A 24,775-nucleotide genomic window follows, 5' to 3' on the forward strand; every position below is an offset into this window, starting at 1 on the left:
CCGGGGGTGTGGACGCCTACATTAGTCACTTAAGTAGTAGTAGAGATATAAACTAAAGGATTCCATGAACCGGAAAATGTTATTCAAAATTTCATGTTTTTGGCAAAAAAAAACTGCTCGAAATTTGGCGAAAACCGCTCAAAATTTGGCAATAAAACACTCGAAATGTGACTCCAATTTGAATTTATAAACCGTTTGGAATTTTCGAGAAAACGATGAAAACCGCTCGGTTCCCCAGTTTCGAGAGGTAGCGGAAAATGAGGAGACAACGAGACGGTGAACTCTGCTCAGGAGTGCAGGGACAGGGAAGCGGTCTGCGAGAAGGCATCGTCGTCATGCCACACATCAGTCACAAAGAGGCGGTGCAGGCGTCCCCACTGTCACTGACTTGGTGGAACAGCACAGCCACATCCCAGTGATGGCTGTGGACACCGCCGTGACGACGTCCATGTTTCCATGTTGGTGAGCCTGTATAGTAGAGAGTGAATCTCACCAAGCAATTGCAATGGCCTTGGGGTTTTTATTGCGCTGTATATAGTAGGACCAATACATCTCATCTTGACAAGACGGCCATGGCACCAGCTAGTATGAACTTCCATGGCCAGTTTAAATCGCTAGTATTACAAGAGAACTCGGTAGAGTTCTAGCTAGATCGACGCGTTACTAGGGTTCAAGATTCAAGGCACCACAGAATTTCTATGTACAGTTGCACCTTGACGACATCCGTTAGCCGCTATTCAGAGCTCAGAACACGAGACAAGCCTTGTCGAGGTCGTACCCCATCTTCTCCAGGCCCGGGCGCACTGTGCACTCGATCATCGCCGGCGGCCCGCACACGAGCGCAATGGTCTCGCTGTCTCCCAGAGGCAGGTGCTCCCTCATGACATGCTCGTCCACTCTCCCCACGCCGTACTCCCACCCGTCCTCCGGTCGCGCCACCTTGCTGACCACGTACCACACCTTGAGGCGCGCCGGGTGCGCGGCAGCCAAGCGGTCGATCTCCTCCCGCAGGAGCATGTCGTCCTCCGTTCGGTTCGCGTACACGAGGTGCATCTCCGTGTCGTCGTCGGGCTGGTCCCTCAGCACGGCCTGGATCACCTGGTACACCGGCGTGATGCCCGTCCCGCCGGCGATCATGGCGAGCCTGCGCGCGAGCCGGCGCTCGCCGTTCACCACGAAGCCGCCGCGGCCGGCGTACTCGATGTGCCCTATGGGACCCTTGATGTCAATAGTCGCGCCCAGCGGCAGGGAGTCCAGGTACTGCGACATGAGCCCGCCGTTGGGGTACTTGGGGTCCTCGTCCTTGAAGTATATCTTGATGAGGAGATCGACGTGGCCGACCTCGTCGACGGGGCTCGTGGGCGTGTACGCGCGCATGCAGAGCTTGCCGCCTATCGACGCGCACACGTACACGTGCCTGCCGACGGGAAGGCCGAGCTTCTGGTCCGGCGATGGCAGCGCGAACCGGAAGAGGCGCACGTTGTAGGACAGGCTCTTCTTATCGACGAGCCGGCACCTGACCTTCTCTCGCGGATTGGAGAGCGCGACGGTCGACGTCACCGATAACGGCGCGGCTGCAGCGGGGGCCTCGACGATGGCCTTGAGGTCGGCGTGGCTGTTCTGCGGGGAGTAGTCGCTGCCGGTGACAACGAGCTCGCCCACGCGGTACATCTCGAGGAGGCCGCGGGCCTTGTCGGAGTGGATGGCGTCGAACTCCTCGGTGCAGTCGGTGCCGGCGTTGATGAGGATGCTGTCGGCACCGCCCGGGTGGTCCTTGAGGAAGCCCGTGCAATCGTAGATGTGGCCGTGCACGATGATCCAGGCGGAGTCCGGGGACGTGTGGCGGCGCACCTCGGACATGGTGTACTGCGCGGTGGCCGTGTTCATGAAGGGCGTGGACGTGCTCTTCTTCAGCGTGCTCTGCGCGCTCTCCGATGTCTCGAGGTGCTTCTGCCGCGCCATCCAGCCGCCCGGCTGGTTGCCCGGCTGCGCCGGGTGCTCGAACACCATGCCGATCTCGCCCTTGTGCGGCCGGCACGCGTTGATCTTCACCCGGAACCAGCAGTTGTTCATCATGCCCTGCGCGTAGAGGAACAGACGCACGTGCGTGTATTTAAGCTAACACAGTCGTGGAGAGGAGGACATGCATGGTTCCACGGGAAGGGAAACACGATGGAGCGGCAACTCACCATGAGGTTCCAGACAAGCTTCTCCGGCTGGGTGTTCATGGCCTCGTCCCAGGCGCGGACGGCGATTTCCTTGGCCCCGAGCACGTCGAGCACCTCGACGTCGACGGACCAGAAGCACCAGCACCAGTACTTGCCGTACTTGGTTGGACGCTCCGGGTGGTCGAGCGAGCACACATGCCACGTCTCGCCGCCGTCCAGCGTCACCTCCACCCGGGTTACTTTCCGGCCGCCACCTGGCAACAGAGGCACCACCACCGTGAGTTTCGGTTTTAGCCCACAAGGAAACTAGGAAAATAGGCTTGGAAAGCCCAATAGAAGCCTCAAACGTTGTTTCTTTACTGGGCTTTAACATGGAGAAAGCCCGAGCTCAAACAAAATTCGGATCGCTCTTCCTTGACTCCGACTCAGATCCAGGGGGCGTGGGTGATGCAATGCAAGATGGGATGATGAAATGCTGCGTTGTTGGACTCACTCACCGGAGTATGCGTATCCTTTGATCGTATACGGCCGCTGCGTCGTGAGGGCGTTGATGGGCAGCACCTCGTCGTGTCCTGGTGTGGTGATCACCGAGTTGATGTTCAGCTCGTTTATCATGCACTCCGGCTTGTACCACCACGCTGTACAACAGAGAGAACATTTATTAGCGTCGTCGCCCTCGCACACGTTGGCGAGCAGAGGAAACAAAACTAGACCGATGTACAAACCTTCGGCATTGGCGAGGTCGGCGTCGACGTGGGACGGCAGCACCCGGTTGTCGCGGTAGTGGTAGTAGCTCTCGGACTCGCTGGACGCGACGATGATCCGCTTGAGCCACTTGACCATGCGGCCGCCGATGAACCCGGGCACGATGACGCGCACCGGGAAGCCGTGGTCGGGCGCGAGCGGCTCCCCGTTCTGCATGTAGGCGAGGATGACGTCGCGCGCGGGGTCCATGGCCACCCCGCGGCGCAGGCTGGTGCCGTACTTGCCGCCGCCGCCGCCGCCGGGGAGGTCCTCGGCGCCCTCGAAGCAGACGTTGGCGGCGCCGTCCGCGGCGCCCATGACGCCGCAGCGGCGCAGCACGTCGCGGAGGCGCGCGCCGCGCCACACGGACGTGGAGATGGCGCCGGGGCCCCAGTTGAAGCCGACGGTCTGGCGCACCATGTTCTGCTCCTTGCGCCGGTTGCCCGCGCACACCAGCGTGACGGGGAGCTCCACGGCCTCGAACTCCGTCACCAGCTGCTCCATGGTGAGCCTGGCGGGCCGCCTCACGAGCCCCGCCACCTCCACTGTCCAGGTGGACCAGTCCGCCCGGGGGACCGCCCCGTGGTTGCGCACGTAGTGGAGCGGCGCCGGGGTGATGAAGCCGTGCGCCATCAGCCGCGGCACCGGCGGCTCCGAGTTGAAGGGGTGCTTGCCCGTGAGCCGGACGAGCGCCGGGTGGCGCCGCACCCACGCGTCGGAGGTGGCCTCGTCGCGTGGGTCGTGGGCGGGCGGCTCCACCTCCAGGCGCGGGCTGTACAGCGACCGCCAGTCCGGGGGAATGCTGTCCTCGTCCTCGGAGTCGGAGTCGGGGCCGGTGCGGCGCTTGCCTCCTGGGCCGCCGGAGCGGAACATGTCGAAGCTCTTGGGAGGCGCATTGGCCGGCCACGGGTGGGGGGCCAGGTGCCGCTCAACGGAGGCCGCCATTGTCGGCACGAGCTGCGGGAACGGTTTGTTTTAATTGTGATGACCAGAGCTGGAGGTTAATCGGAAGCTCAGAGTGGCATCTGGTCTTGGAAGCTGGGGAGGTGGTGGTGCGGCGTTTATATAGGGACGGACGACAGAGCTCGCGCGCGGTGGTTCTCTTCTCGTGGCTGGAAACAAGAAACATGGTGCGCTCCACTGGTGTTTCTTTTCCATCCTATACAAACGGCTTCACTTGCATGGCCGACTGGCTGAAAACGATATTTTAGTTTTCCCGTGCAGATAGCAAGCACTAATTTGTAATTTCAAGTCGCAATCGCATACCGCTAGCTGGACTATTCAGAGTTATCTCTTTCTTTTTTTTTCTTTCGCTGATGAAACAAGTAGGCTGTTCAGGATTTCAGAAGGCTGTTGTTTCGGCACCGGTTAGTTGCATTGGCCTTCTCATCAGAGTTGAAGTTGGACACATCACACCACACATGTGCAGCCCTCCGGTGAATGCCGTGGCCGTGTTGTACTGAAAGGTCACTAGGACTACTACTTCTGATGCGAATGCAAATCGAAGTGGAATGCTGTTGGTCTGACACCAACCTCAGCTTCACCTTTAGGTCTTGTTCGTTTGTGTCGGATTAGTGGGTCGGAATAATTCCCGGCCGGATTGTTTCTCTAATTTATATAAACTTTGATTAGCCGGAATGATTCCGGGTGCAATCCGACGCAAACGAACAAGGCCTTACGTGACACGACAAAGGAAGGGGAGGCGGACGGCAAGAGTGAGTGCGGCAGCTGCAACCATCCCCGAATGCCGCTTGCCTGAGAGACGACCTTTCCCGGGTGAAATCCTGAGGAGCTCCTGGACTGGACAGTGGACACCGTGCGCGTCTGAGATGAGCGCCTTGGGACGGGAGGCCTTTGCCTGGACACGCTAGCTCCCGTCGCTTCTTTCCTGCTTCCTTTCGGTTTCGCCGACTAGTTTATGCAGATCTGCCGGGCACCATTGGCTTCTTTTTTTTCTCTCGTTGCTCTGTTTTTTTTTCACGTCTACTTCGCCAATCACAGGTGGGTATCTTGATCGTCCTAGCTACAAGGTTAACCAAGCGTAGGGGGTTTGTAGTTTGTATACATATACACCGAACTTACTGAAGCTGTTTCTTGCATTTTTTGACGCTGTAGAACATGGTTATAAATAAAATCTGTTAAAAGACACTAGGACAAAGAAGCTCAATATGCACGAAGCAGCTTGATATATTTATTAGGTTCCTTCCATTTTGAATCCCAAATATCTAGTAGACAGGAGGTGTAATACTAATCAGCCCTTGATATTCATTATACGGGGACCGCGTCCTGAACGTATCTTGTAAGTTGTACCTGCATTGTTTTCTCCCCCTCTCTGAACAAAGTCAGAAAGTGATAGCGCGAAGTCAGAACTATAGCTAATGAACACAAGAGTGCCTCCATTCGCAGCTCTCAATTCAGACCAAAAAGAAAAAGAAAACCTCAGAGATCAATTAATGACCACTCCACAATCTGTCACTGGTCACTAGTATAAAACAAGCAGATCTTTGGGTACATTAATAAACTCGGCAAATATTACTATGTTAAACCATCCGTGACGCAACGCAACGCAAGAGTAGCTAAGCTAGCTAATCACGAACCATAAGATACTGCTCCCCCGTCCCAGCCGCCCACTTCGACAGGGAAAATGCACAGGTCTCAGACTAAATGATTGGTGTGGCCTGCGGTAATCGCTAGTCCAATTAACAAGGCGCGTGGCGCATGGCGTTTTCCAATGGCCAAGTAACCGGTGAGACGCCAGGAGGATGCAGCTGCAGCTGCGGCCTGCGGGAGACCGAGGATTGCAGCAGTAGGTGCAGTGGCGCAGCTTCTCAGGACCTCAAGGCCCGCCCGGCTCCCCACTACAAGCCACAGGGGTCGCCTCCCGCCGCCTCCAAGGGCCAACGCGCAGGCAGAGAGGCAGGAGCACGTAGCAGCGGCTATAGCGGGCCGGCGCCTGTGCTGTGAGTGAGCTTTCTGGAGCTCAGCCTCCCCCGGTTAGCGACTGGACGGACCGCTGCGTCCTAGTAGTAGTAGTGGCTCAGCTCCTGCGTGCGGCGCCATCTTTGAGATGGATCGCGATCGCGCGCCGTGTCTCTTTTTGGTGCTTTGTGCCAACCAACCTCATCCGGTCCCTGCCTCTGCCTCTGCCTGCCAAACGCCACGACTCTGGAACGTGGTGCCCGGCCGAGCCATGCATCAGGGTCGGTCTACAAGACCCGACCAGGCTTCACCCTGCAATATAATGCCATGCTTCATCACGAGTTATGCCTGCGCGTCTGCAGGTGACCCGTAGCGCTGCAAGCTGCGAACGTGAAAGCGCTGCGGTGCAACTGTGCTGCATTTCCGTTTCTTCCACGGAAAATGGTCAAGAATACGAAATCGAGCAGCAAGATTGGACTGCATCTCTCAAGTCGTCCAGCTGGTCCTGCAAAAGCCCACGTACTGATTGATACCTGTCGATTCCCCCTTGCTCCTTCGTGCAAAATTTTTAGGCCTCAAACATCCTTTTGTAAGCGTGCAAAAGCCACGTAATGCTCACCGTGTGCATGCACCGGGGGAGAGAGCGCATACAAACAAGAACATGCAGCTTGTTATTGTTATATATGGGTCACGAATCACGAGATATGTGGGTTAAAGAACTGCTGCAGCGCCCTCGGACTCGAGTCGGATGAATGGATATCTTTTGTTTTGGACACCCCACCTCTGGATACATCGCATGGAAAAAAAATTTGTTGCAGCCCGGCTGCAAACCAGGCTGTTTGCAGCCCCTCACAAAAAGGTGGATAGGCCCCACCTGCAGGTCCACTAGATAACGTTTTAGTTGTATTATTTACCTGCGGGTGGGACCTATCTTCATTTTTGTGAGGGGCTGCAAACAGCCTGGTTTGCAGCCGGGCTGCAACAAATTTTTTTCCCATCGCATGCACACAGCTTTGTGCAAGTGATTCCACTTGAATCCCAGAATAAGCCAAAGATCGATCCCCCCATCAGATCGACTTGCGAGCGAACCAGTGCATGGTTAATAAAACAAACAAAACGCTGTGACGTACGTACGTACATGCAGCTGTGCAAGACGGACGTATCTATCGAAACCACTGCCGCATCCAACCAGAGAGACCGGTTCGTCGCACAAGAACAGAACCAGTGCACGCCAACAATCGACGGCTCACCTTGTTTTTTCTCTCGGAGTACGGCAACAGAACCCTAGAATATTCTCGCTTTTCAGCACCCCAAAAGAACCCCCTTTTTAAAATAAAAAAAAAATAAAAGACGACGAAAACGTTCACGTCCAGACGAATCGAGATGGAGCTGCACTACAGCGAAAGCGCCGTATCAACCTACTGCTGCTGCTGCTGCTTCCGGAATGAAACGCCGTATCGAACTCGCTCGCCCTTTTGGAACCACTAACAGGCGCTCTCTTTCTGTTTGCGCCCCTGAGACTGAGAGAAGAGAACATAAAAAAGTGATATAAAGCAGAGGCGGAGCTAGAAAATTTTGCCAATGGGTTCACTTAGGAATATATGTATAACTATAAATCATAATGACTATACCACACCAAACTAAATGGTGGTGGTCTATCCTTTGCAGCCAGCCATGTTGCACGAACAGGACTGACCACAAGTCAGTTAATGGGTTCGGGACTAAATTTTTATTGGGTTCAAGCAATAAACTATATACATTAATCCTTGGTTTGATAAAAATCATTGGTGTCAACTGAACCCAATGGTCCCTATGTAGCTCCGCCACTGATATAAAGCGCACCCATTAGTGAGTAGTATTCATGTTCTTTTTGGGCCTACTACGTACTCTTGAGGCCAGGAAAGCATCCCACAAGCGGCTGGTTTAGATATTTTTTCAAGCGGAATCTTCGGTGTTTTGAATCATTGATACGGCAATGCCAGCTTTCGTGGAGGGAGATGGAAGAATACAAAACTGGCTGCACAAGATGTATAAGAGAAGGGTATGTCTTCTCTAAAAATTCTTACGTAGATTAAACCACAATTATAAGTCACACGAAAGTGCCTAATAATATATATATGATAAAGAACTTAGCATCATAGTTTCAACTCTATGCTAACATGTCAGTTTTCTAAAAAGAAATGTTTAGAGTAAGTCGCTCAAAAACGGAAATGTGCATAGTAAAGCAAGTGTTGGAATACTCCTTGATGATTTATGATCAAAGTCTTCCATACTCCCTGTTAATCCCCCTATCTCTTGAAGGGTCTTTAGGGGGTTAAATGTAAAAAATAAAAGAGATAGACTCTTTATAAAGAACTTCTCTACACGACTCTTCATACATATGTCTCTTGATAGTATTTATGATGTGACAGATTTAAAAACATCTTATTGTATGATGCAGTTTTTTAGGTGTCTCTTGTGTATTGAAAACTGATCAGGAGGCTCAACCGCTCAGGTTGTATATGCCCTAAGGGCTAAGGCCATGCGTACCTTGGATTTGAACGTGGATCACTCGATCAGCAGTTTACAGTTCATAACATGGACGACTCTGATCGCGAGGTACATCCCGTGAAGTCGACTAGCCGACACCCGACAAGTGGCCTCTATCCCGGTGCGCGGACGAATAAACAAACGTAAGGCGCTCACGTCGGCATGTCTCACGCTGCCTCCTTCGTCCGCGGGCGGTAGCGGCACGGCCCCGTCGCAACTCGCCCGCCTTCCGCCGCATCGGGGACGCGGCATGGGTGGGCAGGCGCGGTCGACAGGCCGTGCAGTGCATCTGTGCTGTGCGTGCACGGGTAACGCGCTGCAATGCGACGCTCGCTCGATCGGCTGCGCCTGCGGAAACCGTATAGGCCGTTGGGCGCTCCAAGGGCCAACGAGCCTCTTGCTCACCGGACCGGACGGAATGCGACTCGGCAGCCCGAACAAAAGCTGCGATGCGGCAGCCGGCGCATTCACTGTCCCCCCCGTGCAGCTGGTGACTGAGATGCGCCAGTCCGACTCCGACCTGTGACGTGAGGTGCAAAGGCAAAACTATCTCAGGAAGTGGTTGGTACCTTTTTATTAGATTTCTTCTGTGGAACCGATCTAGTTTTAGCTAATACGCGCTGACCCTACTATTGTTTCGTAAGAAAAAGAGCACGATCCTAGTTTTCTTTAGTACTGTACCACTCTAGGCGTCTAGTAGCAGAAAGAACCTGGGCACATACAGATAAAATACTACGTCTGCATACAGGTAGAGAATTGCAATATATGGTGTGCGTCCACTTTGTAAGATCGCCTGGTTTAAATATACACAACATAATTCTTCAAGCAACACGCCAGAAAGTTTTAAAAAAAATTCTTGAAAATTACCCCATAAACAGCAGGAAAAAAACACACCTGAAAGAAACAATTGCTGATTACGGCATCCGTTTGATCATATCAGGTAGATATATTACCAATCGCAATTACCACATAAGGTTCTGGGTTCAAGCACAATCTCTGTACAAACGAGCTGGAGGTTTTTTTTTTATTAATGTGTATTTCTCGTGTTACACTTGTAACCAATAACTTGGCTGCTTTACACAATTACACCTATACAACATAAACATGACTATGCACATTCTGATACCTCAAAACCCTACGTCAGCTGACCATCTGCAAAACTTCATTCCCTAACCGGAGATCAATTATGCCCCCGTTCCCAATTTTGGGGGAATATAATGACACGAAAGGAAACAACTGGACAGTACTGTGAACCTCTTGAACGCCCTCCATAACATCAAGGAGCAAGTACAAGAACTTTTATGGTCCCCTGACTGTTAGCAGTTAACATCGTAGGGCTATCACTCTTCCAGCAGACAGCACTAATGAAATAAGAACCAGGATCATCATCGGCATCATCCAGGTCAGAAGATACAAATCTATGGCTTGCTGCCGGTTTCGAGATAGCCTGCAATCAGTGTAGAGTTAGGAACCCATCTGATTGATTATATTGAGTCACACATCATAACAATGCATGCTGCATGGGAACATGACCAGGACAGAAGCTTGCCATTACCTTGTGATAAACAAAAACCTCATTTGTCTCACTTCCACAAGCAATATATTCATTGTTCACAGACAAGCCAACAAAGTTCTTTTCATTTTTGTGTCCTCTGAATGTCCGTACCTGAAAAAACACAATGTTGTTATAACAAAATGGTCATCCAAAAATTATGTTCGTAGCTGCACTATTTCAAATTGGGCATGTAATGTTGAACCAAATCAGATAATTCATTGCCAGTTGCACTATAAGAAAATGGTGCAGTATAAAAGAGAATTATATGTGAAGTGCTGAAGTTCATATTCTATTCAGTTGTTTATCAATTTTACAGAAAGAAAAAGTCCTATGTACAGCAGTGAACTGCTTATTCTGGAGAAAACACAGGAACATAACAGAAACAAAAGCACTTTTATCTGCATAGTTTGGAGTACTTTCTAAACGAAAATAACTCCACTTTCCTTTGCAACAAAAGCTCCAGAGGAAGAATGGCATATATATATATATATATATATATATATATATATATATATATATATATATATATATATATATATATATATATATATATATATATATATATATATATATATATATATATATATATATATATATATATATATATATATATATATATATATATATATATATATATATATATATATATATATATATATATATATATATATATATATATATATATATATATATATATATATATATATATATATATATATATATATATATATATATATATATATATATATATATATATATACACACACTATCACAGAAAGAGCATACCGGGCAGTTATCCTTGACATCCCATAAGCGTAATGTGCTATCTGTTGATGCAGACGCAAGCTCATTGTTAGATAAGAATTTCACATATGATACTGCTTTCTTGTGCCCCCCAAAAATATGGACAGGCGAACTTGGATTACGTAAATCAAAGTAATGAATATGGTGATCAGCAGATCCGACCTGAAATATTGTAGTATTTGATAGGTAAACAAATAACATTTCGGTTGGAAAAGCAAACAAATTAAGTATTCAATATAAGCTAGACATGAAGCAACATACTGCAACGTAGAAGCTTGATCCAGGATTATATTTAACCGAGCAAATATTTGCTTTCATATCAATATTGATCACACTTGCTTCTTGATTTGTGCACCACACTTTCACCTGCCATAAACAACAGCCGTAATTATTTCTTCTTTTTTGTCCTTACTTGAAAATGCATACACCAAAAATCTGTTGTTGTGTTCATGAACTTAATATTCATTGTGACCATCTAAAACTACTATCATTTCTTCAATGAGTTGTCTGATAAAATGAATGCTCCACCCACCCAGGTCATAATATAACATAAAGTGATTTTGGTACTTGACATTTGAGAAAATCACCAAGCTTTTCTCTCTTAGTTTCGGAATGAGAATGTAATTTTACAATATTAACTTCCAAATACCTTGCAATCATCACTCCCAGATACTAGCATTGAAGAGTCTGTGCGAGAAAAATCAACACTCCATGCTCTCTTCTCATGCTCTTCATATTCCATCACACTCTAGCATGGCACAATACACAGAAACCATATGCCTCAGTTTGAATTACAATACAGCCATTGCAGAATGAACTGTCGAATAGAGAGTGGATACCTGACGGGTCTGAACATCCCACACAGTTACTATACCCTCATAGTCACTGCTTGCAATAATATTTTTTGAGTACTTGTTCCAGCTTAGGCAGCTAAGTTTAGATCTGGTAGCCATTTCAACAACTGGGCAATGCACATCTGATGGTTCATTAACAACCTAAGTAATGATGCAAATCAACCTTACTATTCTCAATTACAATGAACTATGAAATGGACATGTCCTGACAAAAGCAAACTTACAGTGGAAAATTCGAAGACTTTAATACGTTTCGAGACTCCAGCGGTAGCAAATAGTTCATCATCACGATCAAATTCAATACTGCAATATAACAAAAACATCAAATGCCCATACCAAATATTTGCAATAAAACAAAGGTGAAGTAGTTGATTGGCTAGCACACAGAACTGGAAATAAATGTGCTGAATCATGCATCCTCCCATAGGAGAGCAGGAAAGTCTACTTCATATATTGTATAATAAAACTTAATGTTTACATTACACCAAAAGGCAGCTTCCATGTTTGCTTTAATGGAGCTGATTCTCCCACGTTAACCAGAGTAATGATGTGAAGATTTAACTTCTTATTTTGGAAGGTAGGCCCAGATTAAAAGGTGAACGAATTATAAACATTTACAGCCCTTGATTTTGGTACCTCCAGAATTATAATCGGTAGTAACTCTTGGAGAACTGCAAAAAGGCTCGATAATGATTTACAATTTATAGTGTAGGCATAAATATTTAAAATCAGATGACCAAAACATAAATATATCAATCCATGTAACTGCACTGGTTCTGCTGCTAGTTACATTCTGAAACCACAGATAAGAAACTCGCAAACTACACACCTGGATACAATATTGGCAGAGTGAAACAAGTCTCCATGTCTTAGTTCCGCAATGACACGTAGACGACTGAAGTAAACATGACAACAAACAAGGTGAGACTAGTGAGAATGGAACAAAGACAAAAGCATATTACCTCGACACAAGAGATAACCACACACCTGTATCGAGTGAACGTTGTTAGCACAGACTGGAAATCCTGAAGACCTGCATGATAGCCTTCTCTATTCATTGCAACTATATCTCTTTCTTCTTGTCTGCGTGCCTGTGCTCCAGTACGACGTCTTTGCAGGTAGTATTCTTGAAGCTCATTGAACTGCAAAGTTCCTCATAGAATTAGATTTAAAAAATAAATGGCATAAGATCGGTGCCATTTTATCTAACACGAAGTTAAGTAAAAGGCCATGTGTGTACTGTATACTGTTCAAAACATGTATGCAACACATAAGAGGCCTACTTTTTGGGTGTAATGTGGGAGGAAACTGTGCCTTAAGAAATGTAGTAATGCATGGAGTGAGAAACACACCTGTGCTTGAACTCGCCTCTTCCTAGCAATAACATTACCCGATTGTATAGGGGAGTTAGGAGGATCAGAAGAAGTTAGAGCATCTCTCCTTTGAAATCCTTGATGGCTTACTTGAGCTTTCAAATCAAGCTTCTTATTCTGTAAAGTTCCTGGACATGATCCACTAAGTGGTGTCCGAGAGTTGGGAAGAAAGCGACAGCTAGCTTTGTCTATAGGAGAGGGCCACATTTTTTGCGCAGTAGGCTCATCTAAAAGCATGCGCAGCTTCATGGAGTACCTTTCTTTTGTGCGATATAATTCTGCCCTATGTCTCTCCACAGAACTTATATCCTCTTTGATGTATTGTAGATCAGTTTGAATCTGTTGAGAAGATGTGAATATGATTAACAACAATAGACTTCAGAATAAGAAAGAGCAACATAAATGCAATAGGTAAAACTTTCATTTCATTTAATTTAATTAGCAAGATTGATGAAGGTTGCTTGACATTAAAATGTTAGAATTGTGTGAAAGAACCAGAAATTCAGAACCATAAAAATACGAAGGACAAACCTCATTCAACTCTTCTAGCTTTTGCTTTCTAAGGCAGTGTAAGAAGACTAGCAATATTTGCATATTTGTCTCTGATTCTTGTTGTTCCATTTGCCGCTTCTTCTCAGCAATCAAAGTCATAAGGCTATCCAACTCTTTAACCCCCATTTCATTTCCCTATCTCAAGAATAAATGATAAATTGTCAGTAGCTTTTTCACGGGGTCACAAATTACAACAGCTATGTCAAGGATATATGAAGCTATACAACTAATAGTGAGCAAGTAAACACAGATAACAATAACCCTTAAATGAAATACCAAAATTTACAGGTTACAAACTTGCGATTATATTACTACTAGATTCACATATGCAATGATGCTGTCTGAGGCAATCATATAATGCATGGTACATCATGTGAACAGTGAATCATAAGAGGACAGAACATAGACAGCAGCTGCAATCCTAAGGGCAACATAGCCATGTATTCCCAAATAATTAGTCTAAAAACTTCCACTTGAAACAACATTTTTTAGCCTCAGAAAAGTACTCCCTCCGTTCATAAATATATGACACCGTTGACTTTTTACAAAAAAAATTGACCACTCGTCTTATTCAAAAAAAATAATGAGTTATTTTTTATTTTTTGTGATTTGTTTTATCACTTAAGGTAGTTTGTGCTTAACTTAAAATTTTACATTTTTGAATAAATATTTTAAATAAGACGAGCGGTCAAAATTTTCGAAAAAAGTCAATGGTGTCATATATTTGTGAACGGAGGTAGTATTACCTTAGGAAACTTGCAGTGAAACAAATTGACTTTTGACTAATATCTTTATGAATATTTAGATTAGTTGCATGAAAATGATGTAAATAAAGTAATAAAATCCCAAGATGTTTCCATTACTGAAGTTTTGATTCATAAAAACACTTAAGAGGTATGTACTTAAGTTCTATACTCTTTACAAAACGTCAGTGGCTACTCATATTGTTAGAAGTAGGGTTACGGAAGTAGTACAGGTGGTGGGTGGAAGGTCGAGGACCAATACCCGGCGCTTGGGCGCCATCGTCCTAGGGTTAGCGCTGCTGGTTGGGGGAAACGTGGCTGTTCACGCAGATGACAGTAATGGGGATGAACAATGCCCGTGATGAACAGTAGAAACGTAGGGGAAGCACGGGCAAGATACTTTCCTGCTTGATCTTTTATTAATTGAAGGGGTACATTTATATAGCTGAGATAGCAGCCTTAGCTAACCAACCTTATCTAAGATCTAACAAACCAATGTTTATACATCTAAACTCTATCTCAGCCGACCAACCTTATCCATCTAAACTCTATATCAGACTAACAAATTGATATTTATCCATCCAAACAAACTAGTTGCTTTTATTAGGGCTGCTGGTCATAACAGCTCTACCGGCCTCCAAAAACAGCTCGTCCTCGACCTGGAAGGCAGGATTACGGGGGTTGGGGACCTTCCGCAGCAGCCACCCCGTCGTCGTCAGCGGTCACCTCAAGGTAGAAGTGACGTTGGCAGTGATGGCCTCGCACAAACGGCTTGTCGCAGTTGTAGCACAGATCCTGGCGGCATCGATCCGCCATCTCTGCTAGGGTGAGGCACTTGAACGTCAGTGCTGTCGGGGCTGAGGCCGCCGCCGTTGACCCGGACGACGTTGCCAGCATAGGGAATTGCGCAACCGGTAGACGCGCAGAGGGCTGAGGCGGGTGGGCGGGCGGCCGAACCTTGCTAGTGGCGTTTGTATGACTGGGCGAAGACCATGGCCTACTGCAAGTCCGCATGGCTGCACAACTCGACATCGACGCGGAGGCGTCCTGGTAGGCCGAAGGTGAAGAGTTGCGCCTGCTGGCACGATGCTGGTGGCGGATCGGCGTGGCAGATGAGAGCCAAGAAATGGTCTTGATAGTCTTCAACTGTGGAACGAAATTAGAGACGCGCAGCCTCATCCAAGAAGTTGCTGTGCAGAGGGGGACCAAAGCGTTGTAGGCAGAGATCCTTTAAGCGCTACCATGGGATGGAGCCCTCGTCACGCTCCAGCATGTAGTACCAATGTTGGGCAGTCCCGGTGAGATGGATCGAGGCGAGCCAGACCTTGTCTGTCTCGAGAGTGCGCTGGTCGCGAAAAAAATGCTCGCAGTGGTTCAACCAGCCTACGAGGTCATCTTTCCCGTCGAACGTGGAGAAGGATAATTTGTGGAAGTGGGGTGGTGGTGATGGCGCTTGCAGGTCATAGCAGGGTGATGGTCTGCAGGAAGAGCATCCTCGGGAAAGCTGGGGATCGGGGATGGGGAGTGTGGGAAGGCGACGTGGTGGATGGGTACGAGCGTCAGGGCATGGTTGACGCCAGTGGCACCAAGGCGGCGATCGGTGATGGAAGGGGTGTCGTGGCAGATGGGAAGGGAACAATGGTGGTGGTGGTGGATGGCGCGGCGATGGTGGGAAGGGGGGGTATGCCACCATAGCTCAACATGCCATAGGGGAAAGCAGCAGCACTGGTGGTGGCAGAAGCTAGAGACGTCGGTGGTGGCGGTGTCCTACTAGACATGCCGTTGATGGAGGCGATGAGGGCGGCAAACTGCTACACCATCAACTGCTGAAAAGCCATGAAGTCCGCCTAGAAAATTGAGCTGGTGGCAGCAGCCCTCGCATCAATAGTTGTTGCAACGGTGGAGTTGGTGGGTGGTGCTGACTTCGGCGGCACGTCGTCGGAACCTGACATCTCCGATACCAGATTGTTGGAACTAGGGTTACAGAGGTAGTACAAGTGGTGGGTGAGAGGTCGAGAACCAGGATCCCAACTCTTGGGCGTTATCGTCCTAGGGTTAAGGCTGCTGGCTGGGGGAACGTGGTACTGTTCACGTGGATGAACAGTGTTTATCCATCTAAGATAGCAGCCTTAGCTAACCAACCTTATCTAAGATCTAACAAACCAATGTTTATCCATCTAAACTCTATCTCAGCCGACAAACCTTATCTAACAAACCAATACTTATCCATCTAAACTCCATCTCAGACTAACAAACTGATATGTTTATCCATCCAAACAAACTAGCTGATTTTATTAGAGCTGCTGGGCTGCCATATACAAATGTAGTCGCTACACAAAAGCGGATGCAAGGAAAATGATCGATGCAGAGACTTAAAATGTGCCTGTTAAGTGGTGAATGCAGGAGTGGAGTTTGTTTTATCATTGAAAATAGTAGCAACTAGCAAAGTAACACATGGAATCACTGACCTGTTGCAATGCACATCGAAATTGATCGATCGGCGATGCTGTTTTTGCTATTTGTTGGGCTGATATTTTCTTCAGAACCTATATATACAGGACAAGGATGCAATGTAAGAAATTTAGCAAGTCATATGTGCAATCGGTTCTAAATAAAAAATAGACAGACAGAAATGTTTATACCAGTAAGGGCCTGAGTATAGTAATGCTAAAAGTCAATAGCATAAGTGCATACCAGTAACATAGATTTATGAACACATAGCGATGAATGGCATAGTAATTGCATACTACCTAACAGACATGGAGCACTAGAAGTTGTGGAAGCAATTCTGAAAAGTCTATCAGTAACAATATACTGAAATGTATGAGGAAATCAACTGGTCAACACGGACACTGAGGAACATGTACTACAGAAGCTACCCCAAACTTCTAATACTGCGGTGTAAATAAGGGGTAAACCGAGAATCGACGAGCCCAATGGCAGCAGCATCCCATACAAACCACATCGAGATCAGAGTAATGTGGCAGTGCAAGTGTTGACCCATCGAATGGAATTTCATTGCGAAACAGTAGAATTCGGAATTGCATGCAACACCTACTGTTTTTGCCACACCACGGCCACAGCGGGCGATACATAAATTGCATTCAGCAAATGTCAGTTTGCAGTTTGCAGTTGCAGCACATGACACGAATTCTATAAAAGTAACCGAGGCAACTAGAACAGGCAGCTAACCTTGTCAAGGAGAAAGTTGGGGTAGAGCTGGGCCTTGGTAAGGTAATGCCCGCAGCAGGGGCAGTCGCTCTTGTTGCTGAGGTGCGTGACGATGCACATGTAGCAGAAGCTGTGGCCGCATGCGGTGAGGAAGGCGTCCTTGATGACGGCCATGCAGATCGGGCAGAGGAGGTCCCTATCGGCGGGGCCCTCCCCCTCCTCCGCAGGCCCCTGAGGCGACGCCGACGCCGCGCGCATACCCGCCTCCTCCGGCATCGCCAGCGCCGCTGTAGTCGCCGCGGCCGCCGCGGAGGTGTCACCGGACGGCGCGGGCTCCGGCTTGGGCACGGACGGCACGAGCGCGCCGGCCACCGAGGAGTCGCCCATGGCGCAGGCGGCGGTGGCGTCCGGGTACGAGTAATTATATACGGGTATAGGGCGGGTGGTGGTGGTGGCGGCGGCGGTGGGATGTGTGATGCGGGAGAGGGGGAGCGCGAGGGAATTGGGTGCTGTGGGTGTGTGTGTGCCTGTGTGGGAGGGGAAGGGATGGGTGTATGGGTGGGAGGAGACCACGTCGGAGAAGTCGACTGGAGCGGCTGCTGCCGCGCCCTCCTCGCGCTAGTTGCGTGTCGTGCCGCCGCTGCACGCCAGACGCGCCGCGCGCACCAACCGACGATGGGAGAGCCTGTGAAATCTCTGTGCAAATAAGGCTCAGTTGATCAGGCGAGGCGCGTGATCCACCACCACCACTTAAACTGATGCATCAGTGCATCCAACAAACAGAGAACGAAATGCTGGGTCACCGTGTGAGTTATCTTAGTTGAAGCGGGTCTCTACAAGCCCGTTTGTTTCATTGGAATTGAATTCCATTTTAATAATTATAATTTAGATAAAATTAATTAAATTCATATATTTATATATGTAATATATTTGTATATTATCTTAAATCATATGAGAGGTAGTTATATGCTATATTCATGTTATAACGAAGCAAGTAGAAAAGTGTGCTATAAGTTGTACATCAAAAAAGTAGTTTCTAAATTTATAGAATCAATTTCTATCTCTCACCCATGAATTTGAGATAGGCTTATATGATAATTTTAGAAATTGATGGAATGTCATATTTTTAAAAAATAGTCTATTCCAATATTAAGATTACAATTCTTCAAAATGAAAGGAAACAAACGAGACCTAATGGATTTCACCCATCTTTATACTAATGAAATGCTAACGATAATCATGCCGTGCAACCGAGCACCAACACTTAGGCTGTGACGAGCAGATAGTGCGTATGGACAAATACACCGATACAAATATTTGGATCACTATTGGGAGCTCAGATATTGTCCGTTGCCAATATATACAAGAAGCTAATTGGGATTTGGGAGCCACCACCAAGTTCATGATGCCTTCAAGTGGATTTGGAAGTCCTCCTGCCAACACAGGCACGAAGTCTCTTCTGGTTGCTCAGCAAAGATAGACCCATCGCAAGAAATATTCGAAGAAACATGGTTCTTGACTCTTTTGATTGTGTTCTCTGCCAGCAAACAATAGCAGAAACTGCTGAGCACCTGTTTCTTAGATGTCCCTTTGCCACCTCTTGTTGGAGCTTCATTATATCTACACATTCCAAGCCAGGGTAGTTTCCCTGAAGTTGCTGAAGATTTGAAGGCTCAACTACACCAAGGCTTCTCCATGAACATAATTATCCTCACTTTATGAATCCAGAGCCTGTTGTAACTTGTAACCGTTACTCTTGAGTTTATTTTTTTTTCGTTTTTCGTTTCTTGAACCACCTTGTCGGGGCGTCTCCAATTTTTAATTTGCTATAGAGGCCACAGCTCCATCAGATTCATAAAAAAAATCCTGCAGTCACTAGTTTATTAGAGCCAAACCTGTCGCAACTACGGAGTACCATTTTCCAAGCATGTACAACTTTATAGCTAATCAACATGCCTGATGTACACAAGAGTCCATAATTTATCGACATGTTAAGTGAATGACTCCACTACCACTAGGACTAACAGATGAACAAATTCTCAAAGTAACATAGTGATACTTATAAAATGGTATCAACACAACCTGGAAACACACACTACAAACGAAACATTTGGATCCAGTTACTGGTCTCTGTGAATAGCATGACTGAATTTTAACCTCCAGGAGCAGGGGAGCACAATAGATACTCAAGATTGATATGAGCAATCTGAAAAAATGGAAGAGCAGAAGAGGAACAGAGGGAAGAGATAAGACTCTAAGAGAAGGATTCAGAAACCACTCATCCACTGAGACAGTGGGGTGTGAAAGAAATTGAGTTACGTCACAAGACACATCGGTTGGTCGTGGATTTGCTTTTCCGAATAACATAGTACATACTCCCTCCATTCTAAATTATAAGTTAATTTTAACATTTTTAGAGGGTTAAAGCATCTCAAGTCTGACTAAAATTATAGAGAGAATTACAAAGATCTATGCCATCAAATAGTTATAGTATAAAAATGTAATTAATAATGAACACAGTGATACTTATTTGGTGTCATAAATGTTACTACTTTATTATATAAATTTGGTTAAATTTGAATTACTTTTGACTCCTCAAGGAATGACTTATAATAATTTAGGATGGAGGGAGTATTTCCATATTACTAGAGCTCAGACTGACAAATTTAGACTACAGAGTTATCCTAAGAAATTGAGAAACCATATCAAAACATAATAACTGAACAGGTGCATACTCAGGCACTTCCTGACTTAACACTGACGCTGCAACATGTCTGACACCATGAACAACTAAAAACTCGACACCAGATAGATAACAAAATCAAGATTCACCTACCATGCTTGAGTAGGTCATACAACATTTGCTGGTAATCGATCATCAGTGCACTTAAATACCATAAAATAGAATTCTTAGATGATACTCAGCTCAGTCCACTGCATCACTCAGCCAGGTCCATGAGCGTCCTGGTCACTTCCTTGGTCAGGTCGTGGCGACGAAGATGTAGGTTCATCAGTGCACGCCTCTGCTTCTTGATCCTCTCGTCCAGTGTACGGGCCTTGCTGTCTTCGATCATCCCAAACTCCCGCTTGAACAAGCCTGGGTGTGCCCTCTGAAGCGCCCTCACCTCCTCCGCAAGGTATGGGTACAGCTCACACATCTCGTCAGGCTCCCTCCCAGCACCACCGTTAGCCGACGCCTTGGTAACCGCCTTGGTAACAGGCTTGGCATTGCTAACAGAAGGCCAGACGTTCTTGCAGAGGTCGAAGAGACGGCGATCCTGATCCTTGCTCGGTGGCGCGCCTTTCTTGACCGCTTTGGCGTACCGGCTCTGCAAACTCCTCACCTTCCTCTTGAGATCGGAGAGGCTGCAGCCACTATTGTCGAGCTTGCCAGCGAGGGCGTCGGCCAGCACGTCCGTTTGAGGCAGCGCGCCGTGCTCCAGGCGTTGCGCAGCGAGGGCCTCCAGGATGCGGAAGTCGTCGTCAATCGACCAGGTGCGCTGGAACGGCGCGCTCGGCCGCTTTGCACCCTTAGCCTCCACCTCTTGATTTGGAGCGGGCTTCGTCTGCGGCATCTCGTCGTCCGCCTCCCTATCCTCTTCTTCGTCGGAAGCCTCGGAATCCTCGCCAGTCTGCGGCGGCGGAGGCGGGTTCTTGGTGGCGGAAGAAGGGACCACGTGGTTGGCCTTCTCGTCCTCTTCGATATCCTCCTCTTCGTCGTCTTCATCCTCATCGGACGCTTCGGGTTCCTGGACCTTCTGCGGCTCGTCATCTTCATCGTCATACTCATCCTCGTCGGACGCTTCGGGTTCCTGGACCTTCTGCGGCAGCGGAGCAACGCTCTTGGGAGCGACGGGAGGCGGTGAGTGGGCGGTCTCCAAATCATCCTCCTCCTCCTCCTCCTCCTCCTCCTCCTCCTCCTCGGAGCCCGAACCAGAGGCGGTCTCCTCGGAGGAGGCAGCCGGGGGCGGAGGCGGCGGAGGTGGAGCCGAGCGCTTGGGGGCCATCTCCGCCGCTGCACCTAGGGTTAGAGATTTGGCAAGCTGGTGAGGCGGCACCAAGCTAGGGTTTTCGCGGCGTCGCGGTTTTGTTCATTTTTTTATATGGGTCCGATTAGGATGGTCGTCCATTGGATTTGGCACAGGAGTGCGAATCTGCCGTCCATTTCCTATGAAAACGCGGACACTGTCTGCGACTCTGTCAGCCGTTCGATTCAGGGCGTCGAAACATCTTCAGTTCAGAGTTCAGCCATCACCAATCACAGCCATCACCAATTCAGAATCTGAAATCAGTTGCACACGAAGCAACCACAGCACTCACACAACAAAACCTAAGGCCATTGCCTATCAATTCTCGCGGACACACTCATGGTTCCAGCAGCATTATTCTCGGCCGAGTTGCTTCGGAAACAGCAGGGGAAAATCGCTTGCTTGATGCAGCATGGTTGCAGGATCGGGACCGGTCGGGAGCCACTCGCTCTGGTCAGCGCTCAATACTGTGACTATGAGGCCGCCAGGTGCGTCAAGCTCGAAGCATCGAACAGCTCCATGAACCTCTGGTCAGTGCTCCTCGCCTTCGCCGCCGCGAAGTGCAGGTACTCGTCGAACACCGAAGACAGGCACCACTTCTGCAGCTTCCTCAGGCACCCGACGACGCAGCCAGTGCGATGCTGAAAGAAAAACACTCGTCGCGTCAGCGTCAGGGAAACCAGATGCAACTGTAGTAGTATCGTGGAAGCAAGATGCTGAGCTGAACCAACTGGAACGCAACAGGCTTGCCTTGCCTCTCTTGCAGTGGATGAGCACCGGCTGGTTTCTTGCGTCTGGATAGATTGAAACGGGAGCAGAGTTAGAGATGTCAGATGGCGAAAGGTGCAGTTCTGTGGCACGTTAGTAGAAGTGTAGAGGTATCGTATCAGTGAAGTTGCCGGTACCAAGAATAACTTTGAGCGCCTCTCGGATGATCTCTTCAGGGATGTAGACGAATGGTTCCTGCACCACCATGGCATCCGGCACTGCCGGACCACTCTGGACAACAACGATTAGTAAGCTCCACACATTGTCAACGATTTAAAAGTGGTTTGATACTATAGCGGGCGCCTGGGTTTGTCTAATCGAGTGACGTCCCTGGTTTGGTTTCAGAACAACATGCCGCCTAGAGCCGTTGTACAGTTGTACTTGTAGTAGAGAAGAAGCGACCTTACAAGAGTGCAGTATAGACCAGCGTGTTGTTACGGCCTGTCTGTTCAGGAACCAATGTAAACGTATGGGCAGCATAGCATAGGTAGAAAGCGAGGACACACAAACACATGTTTCAGTGAAAGGCTGGAGAGCTTTTGTGGGAGTGGGGATTGCACACAGAATGCAGAGCTGCAGCTACAAGATGAGAATACCTGGTCTATCTTGACGCTTACTGGAGTCCCCCCGACATCACCAACAAAATTTACTATGCAGAAACAGCATTGGTCAAACAGCACCCGACAGGCAAAAAAAAAGTGTCTTTGTATGTGCTACAGGCTTACATTACAGCCTCCAGATGCTCCTTTTTTATTTTCAGCTCTTGTGCTTACTTTGCTCCACCTGAGCACTTTTAACCTTGACCGGCTAAAATCACTATAAAACCATTGCCGCAAAATGGGCATAATGCACATAAGAATCTCTTAAACCTGAAAGCAGTGATGCTGAAACTGCCATCTGTTTCGGTGACAGGCAAAGTCCATCGACAGCGGCTCACTTTCAAGAATAATATAAAAAACACCACCCCGGGATGCAAGATAACTAAAAAAGAAATAAAGAATAGCTTGCACTTGCTCATGGCAATGGCAAAACCAAACAAACATCTGAAGAGAGTGCAGGGAGGGCCGGTCTTGCAATGGAGTGCTACTTGTATTCATATATGAACCACTTGCCAGTTGCCACCTGTGAGGGGAGCACTGATGTGATGATGCAGGTGTGCAGGGAAATGCATGATTCTGAAGGAAATATTTTCTACTTGTGCCAAATCCCAAATGGTGTGTTGCTGAGACTCTGAAAGGGACGGTACCACATGCAGACCGATCAAGCCCAGTAAAAAGAAAAACTAGACGCAAAGATCGTTTTGCCATGCACCCGCGGACTCGGTGCACAGACCGAAGATTTCAGAGATCGCACGACGATTGAGACATCTGTCTGGCAGGATGGTACGGTAGTACCTTGCTCCCTTCGATGCCGAACTGGTGAAGCTGGATCCCGTTCTGCTGCAGGAACCGCGCGTTCTCCTCCGGGTACGGCTCCGGGCACAGGTACCTGATTGATCGATCGGTCACGCAAGCATAGGCATAGCGACGCTGTCGCGGGTCAAGGCGGCGGCACTCGCCAGAGGCCAGAGCTGAAGCGGTGGGCTAGTAGGACGGACGAGCTATTTTCTTACACGACGGAGCGCAGATTGAGGGAGAGCAGGAAGCGGAAGCTGCCGGCGTCCGGGAGGCCCGAGCGGAAGATGCCGTCGTCGACCATGGCGAAGTTGAGCGGCGGCACCAGGGCGTCGGCGTCGGCCTGCGCGTCGCCGGGGTGACGGAGTTTCGGCTGGCTCCACGGCTCGTCAATGCCGAGGACGCCCGCGGCCGCTGTCCTGCCGTTCTGCTCTGCGTCCTGGCTCTTCTGCCTCGCCGGGACATCCAGCTTCATGGTCATGGCACGCACTGAGCGGCAGGTGGCCGCTGTTGCTGTGCTCTGTGTGTTCGGTTGGGACTTGGGAAGGGCGTGTGTAGATGCGGACGAGGCATGGAGACTTGGTTATTTATAGTCTACGAGATGAACAAGCAGAGGTCAATAGGCCAACTAACCTGGATACACGAAGGTTTCACAGCACCTAGGTCACGAACGCCATCAGCGGCAAAGCGAGAGTCTTAACGGTGTCCGGCAAGAACCCAAAATAAAAAAGAGCTGGACCGAGGACGACGGTAGAGGTAGGTCTCTAAAATGTCAAGAAGGGACGAAATGTAGGGGGCACATAATAAACTGAAGGAAGGTACTAACCTAGTTTCTGTGGAGAGGACAACAGCGTCGGCGACTATGTCGCTACAGTGCTGAATAGAGATGTCAATGGGTAATTCCCCACCGGGTTATAGCATTCCAGACTCATCCCCATCATGTTTGATAAATCCTCATATCCATACCCATACCCATCATGGGTACAAAACTCATCACATACCCATCCCCATTCGGGTTTCGGGTCCCCAATGGGTCCCCATCCCCAATTAAGGGATAACTAGGTACTAACATCTAGCACAAACTATCCAGATTTCATACCTTACCACATCAGCAAGCACTTATCCATGAACCATGATCCATTCGTCAGAAAAGAAATCAGTACTTTGGGACCA

General features: G+C 48.3%; 4 protein-coding genes and 1 pseudogene across 5 annotated transcripts; all 5 read right to left on the reverse strand.

Moving 5' to 3' along the window:
* Positions 1-492: 492 nt before the first annotated feature.
* NAR (Nitrate reductase [NAD(P)H]) lies at positions 493-3,931 on the reverse strand. Its single transcript, NM_001175872.2, has 4 exons — positions 2,894-3,931; positions 2,666-2,806; positions 2,190-2,422; positions 493-2,079 (listed from the first exon to the last, which is right to left on the reverse strand). Exons 1-4 carry the CDS (start codon positions 3,855-3,857, stop codon positions 745-747), a joined length of 2,673 nt encoding a protein of 890 aa, NP_001169343.2. The 5' UTR covers positions 3,858-3,931; the 3' UTR covers positions 493-744.
* Positions 3,932-9,268: 5,337 nt separating this feature from the next.
* On the reverse strand, positions 9,269-18,089 carry LOC100286122 (ubiquitin ligase protein COP1). The gene is made up of 13 exons (NM_001159010.2): positions 17,434-18,089; positions 16,710-16,787; positions 13,478-13,633; positions 12,926-13,285; positions 12,561-12,715; positions 12,403-12,468; positions 11,798-11,876; positions 11,559-11,714; positions 11,369-11,467; positions 10,981-11,085; positions 10,702-10,881; positions 9,916-10,026; positions 9,269-9,807 (listed from the first exon to the last, which is right to left on the reverse strand). Exons 1-13 carry the CDS (start codon positions 17,797-17,799, stop codon positions 9,637-9,639), a joined length of 2,082 nt encoding a protein of 693 aa, NP_001152482.2. The 5' UTR covers positions 17,800-18,089; the 3' UTR covers positions 9,269-9,636.
* LOC109940008 (uncharacterized) lies at positions 14,179-16,701 on the reverse strand (annotated as a pseudogene).
* Positions 18,090-20,091: 2,002 nt separating the features above from the next.
* Positions 20,092-24,317, reverse strand: LOC100283963 (tyrosine specific protein phosphatase family protein). 2 transcript variants are annotated; one of them, XM_020553379.3, is made up of 6 exons: positions 24,236-24,317; positions 23,821-24,140; positions 23,603-23,696; positions 22,346-22,439; positions 22,191-22,234; positions 20,092-22,081 (listed from the first exon to the last, which is right to left on the reverse strand). In XM_020553379.3, exons 2-6 carry the CDS (start codon positions 24,081-24,083, stop codon positions 21,914-21,916), a joined length of 663 nt encoding a protein of 220 aa, XP_020408968.1. In that variant the 5' UTR covers positions 24,084-24,140; positions 24,236-24,317; the 3' UTR covers positions 20,092-21,913. The 2 variants fall into 2 exon arrangements, with proteins under 2 accessions (XP_020408968.1, NP_001384489.1); NM_001397560.1 differs by lacking the exon at positions 24,236-24,317 and having other exon boundaries at positions 21,648-22,081; positions 23,821-24,162.
* LOC100273955 (uncharacterized) lies at positions 20,119-21,470 on the reverse strand. The gene has a single exon (NM_001148344.1). It carries the CDS (start codon positions 21,417-21,419, stop codon positions 20,352-20,354), a length of 1,068 nt encoding a protein of 355 aa, NP_001141816.1. The 5' UTR covers positions 21,420-21,470; the 3' UTR covers positions 20,119-20,351.
* Positions 24,318-24,775: the final 458 nt, after the last annotated feature.

Source organism: Zea mays, chromosome 5, assembly GCF_902167145.1.
Source record: "Zea mays cultivar B73 chromosome 5, Zm-B73-REFERENCE-NAM-5.0, whole genome shotgun sequence".
Classification (NCBI taxonomy): Eukaryota; Viridiplantae; Streptophyta; class Magnoliopsida; order Poales; family Poaceae; genus Zea; species Zea mays.

Excerpts from the sequence above, each read along its gene's own strand:
- NAR (NM_001175872.2), bottom strand. The coding sequence starts at position 3,857 with ATGGCGGCCTCCGTTGAGCGGCACCTGGCCCCCCACCCGTGGCCGGCC. Across the intron at positions 2,807-2,893 it reads CGACCTCGCCAATGCCGAAG|CGTGGTGGTACAAGCCGGAG; the intron begins GTTTGTACATCG and ends TCTGTTGTACAG. Across the intron at positions 2,080-2,189 it reads AGCTTGTCTGGAACCTCATG|GGCATGATGAACAACTGCTG; the intron begins GTGAGTTGCCGC and ends CTCTACGCGCAG.
- LOC100286122 (NM_001159010.2), bottom strand. The coding sequence starts at position 17,799 with ATGGGCGACTCCTCGGTGGCCGGCGCGCTCGTGCCGTCCGTGCCCAAG. Across the intron at positions 12,469-12,560 it reads ACAACGTTCACTCGATACAG|TCGTCTACGTGTCATTGCGG; the intron begins GTGTGTGGTTAT and ends TGTTTACTTCAG. Across the intron at positions 11,086-11,368 it reads CTGGGAGTGATGATTGCAAG|GTGAAAGTGTGGTGCACAAA; the intron begins GTATTTGGAAGT and ends TGTTTATGGCAG.
- LOC100273955 (NM_001148344.1), bottom strand. The coding sequence starts at position 21,419 with ATGGCCCCCAAGCGCTCGGCTCCACCTCCGCCGCCTCCGCCCCCGGCT.
- LOC100283963 (XM_020553379.3), bottom strand. The coding sequence starts at position 24,083 with ATGACCATGAAGCTGGATGTCCCGGCGAGGCAGAAGAGCCAGGACGCA. Across the intron at positions 22,440-23,602 it reads TCGGCATCGAAGGGAGCAAG|AGTGGTCCGGCAGTGCCGGA; the intron begins GTACTACCGTAC and ends GTTGTTGTCCAG. Across the intron at positions 22,082-22,190 it reads TCCACTGCAAGAGAGGCAAG|CATCGCACTGGCTGCGTCGT; the intron begins GCAAGCCTGTTG and ends TTTTTCTTTCAG.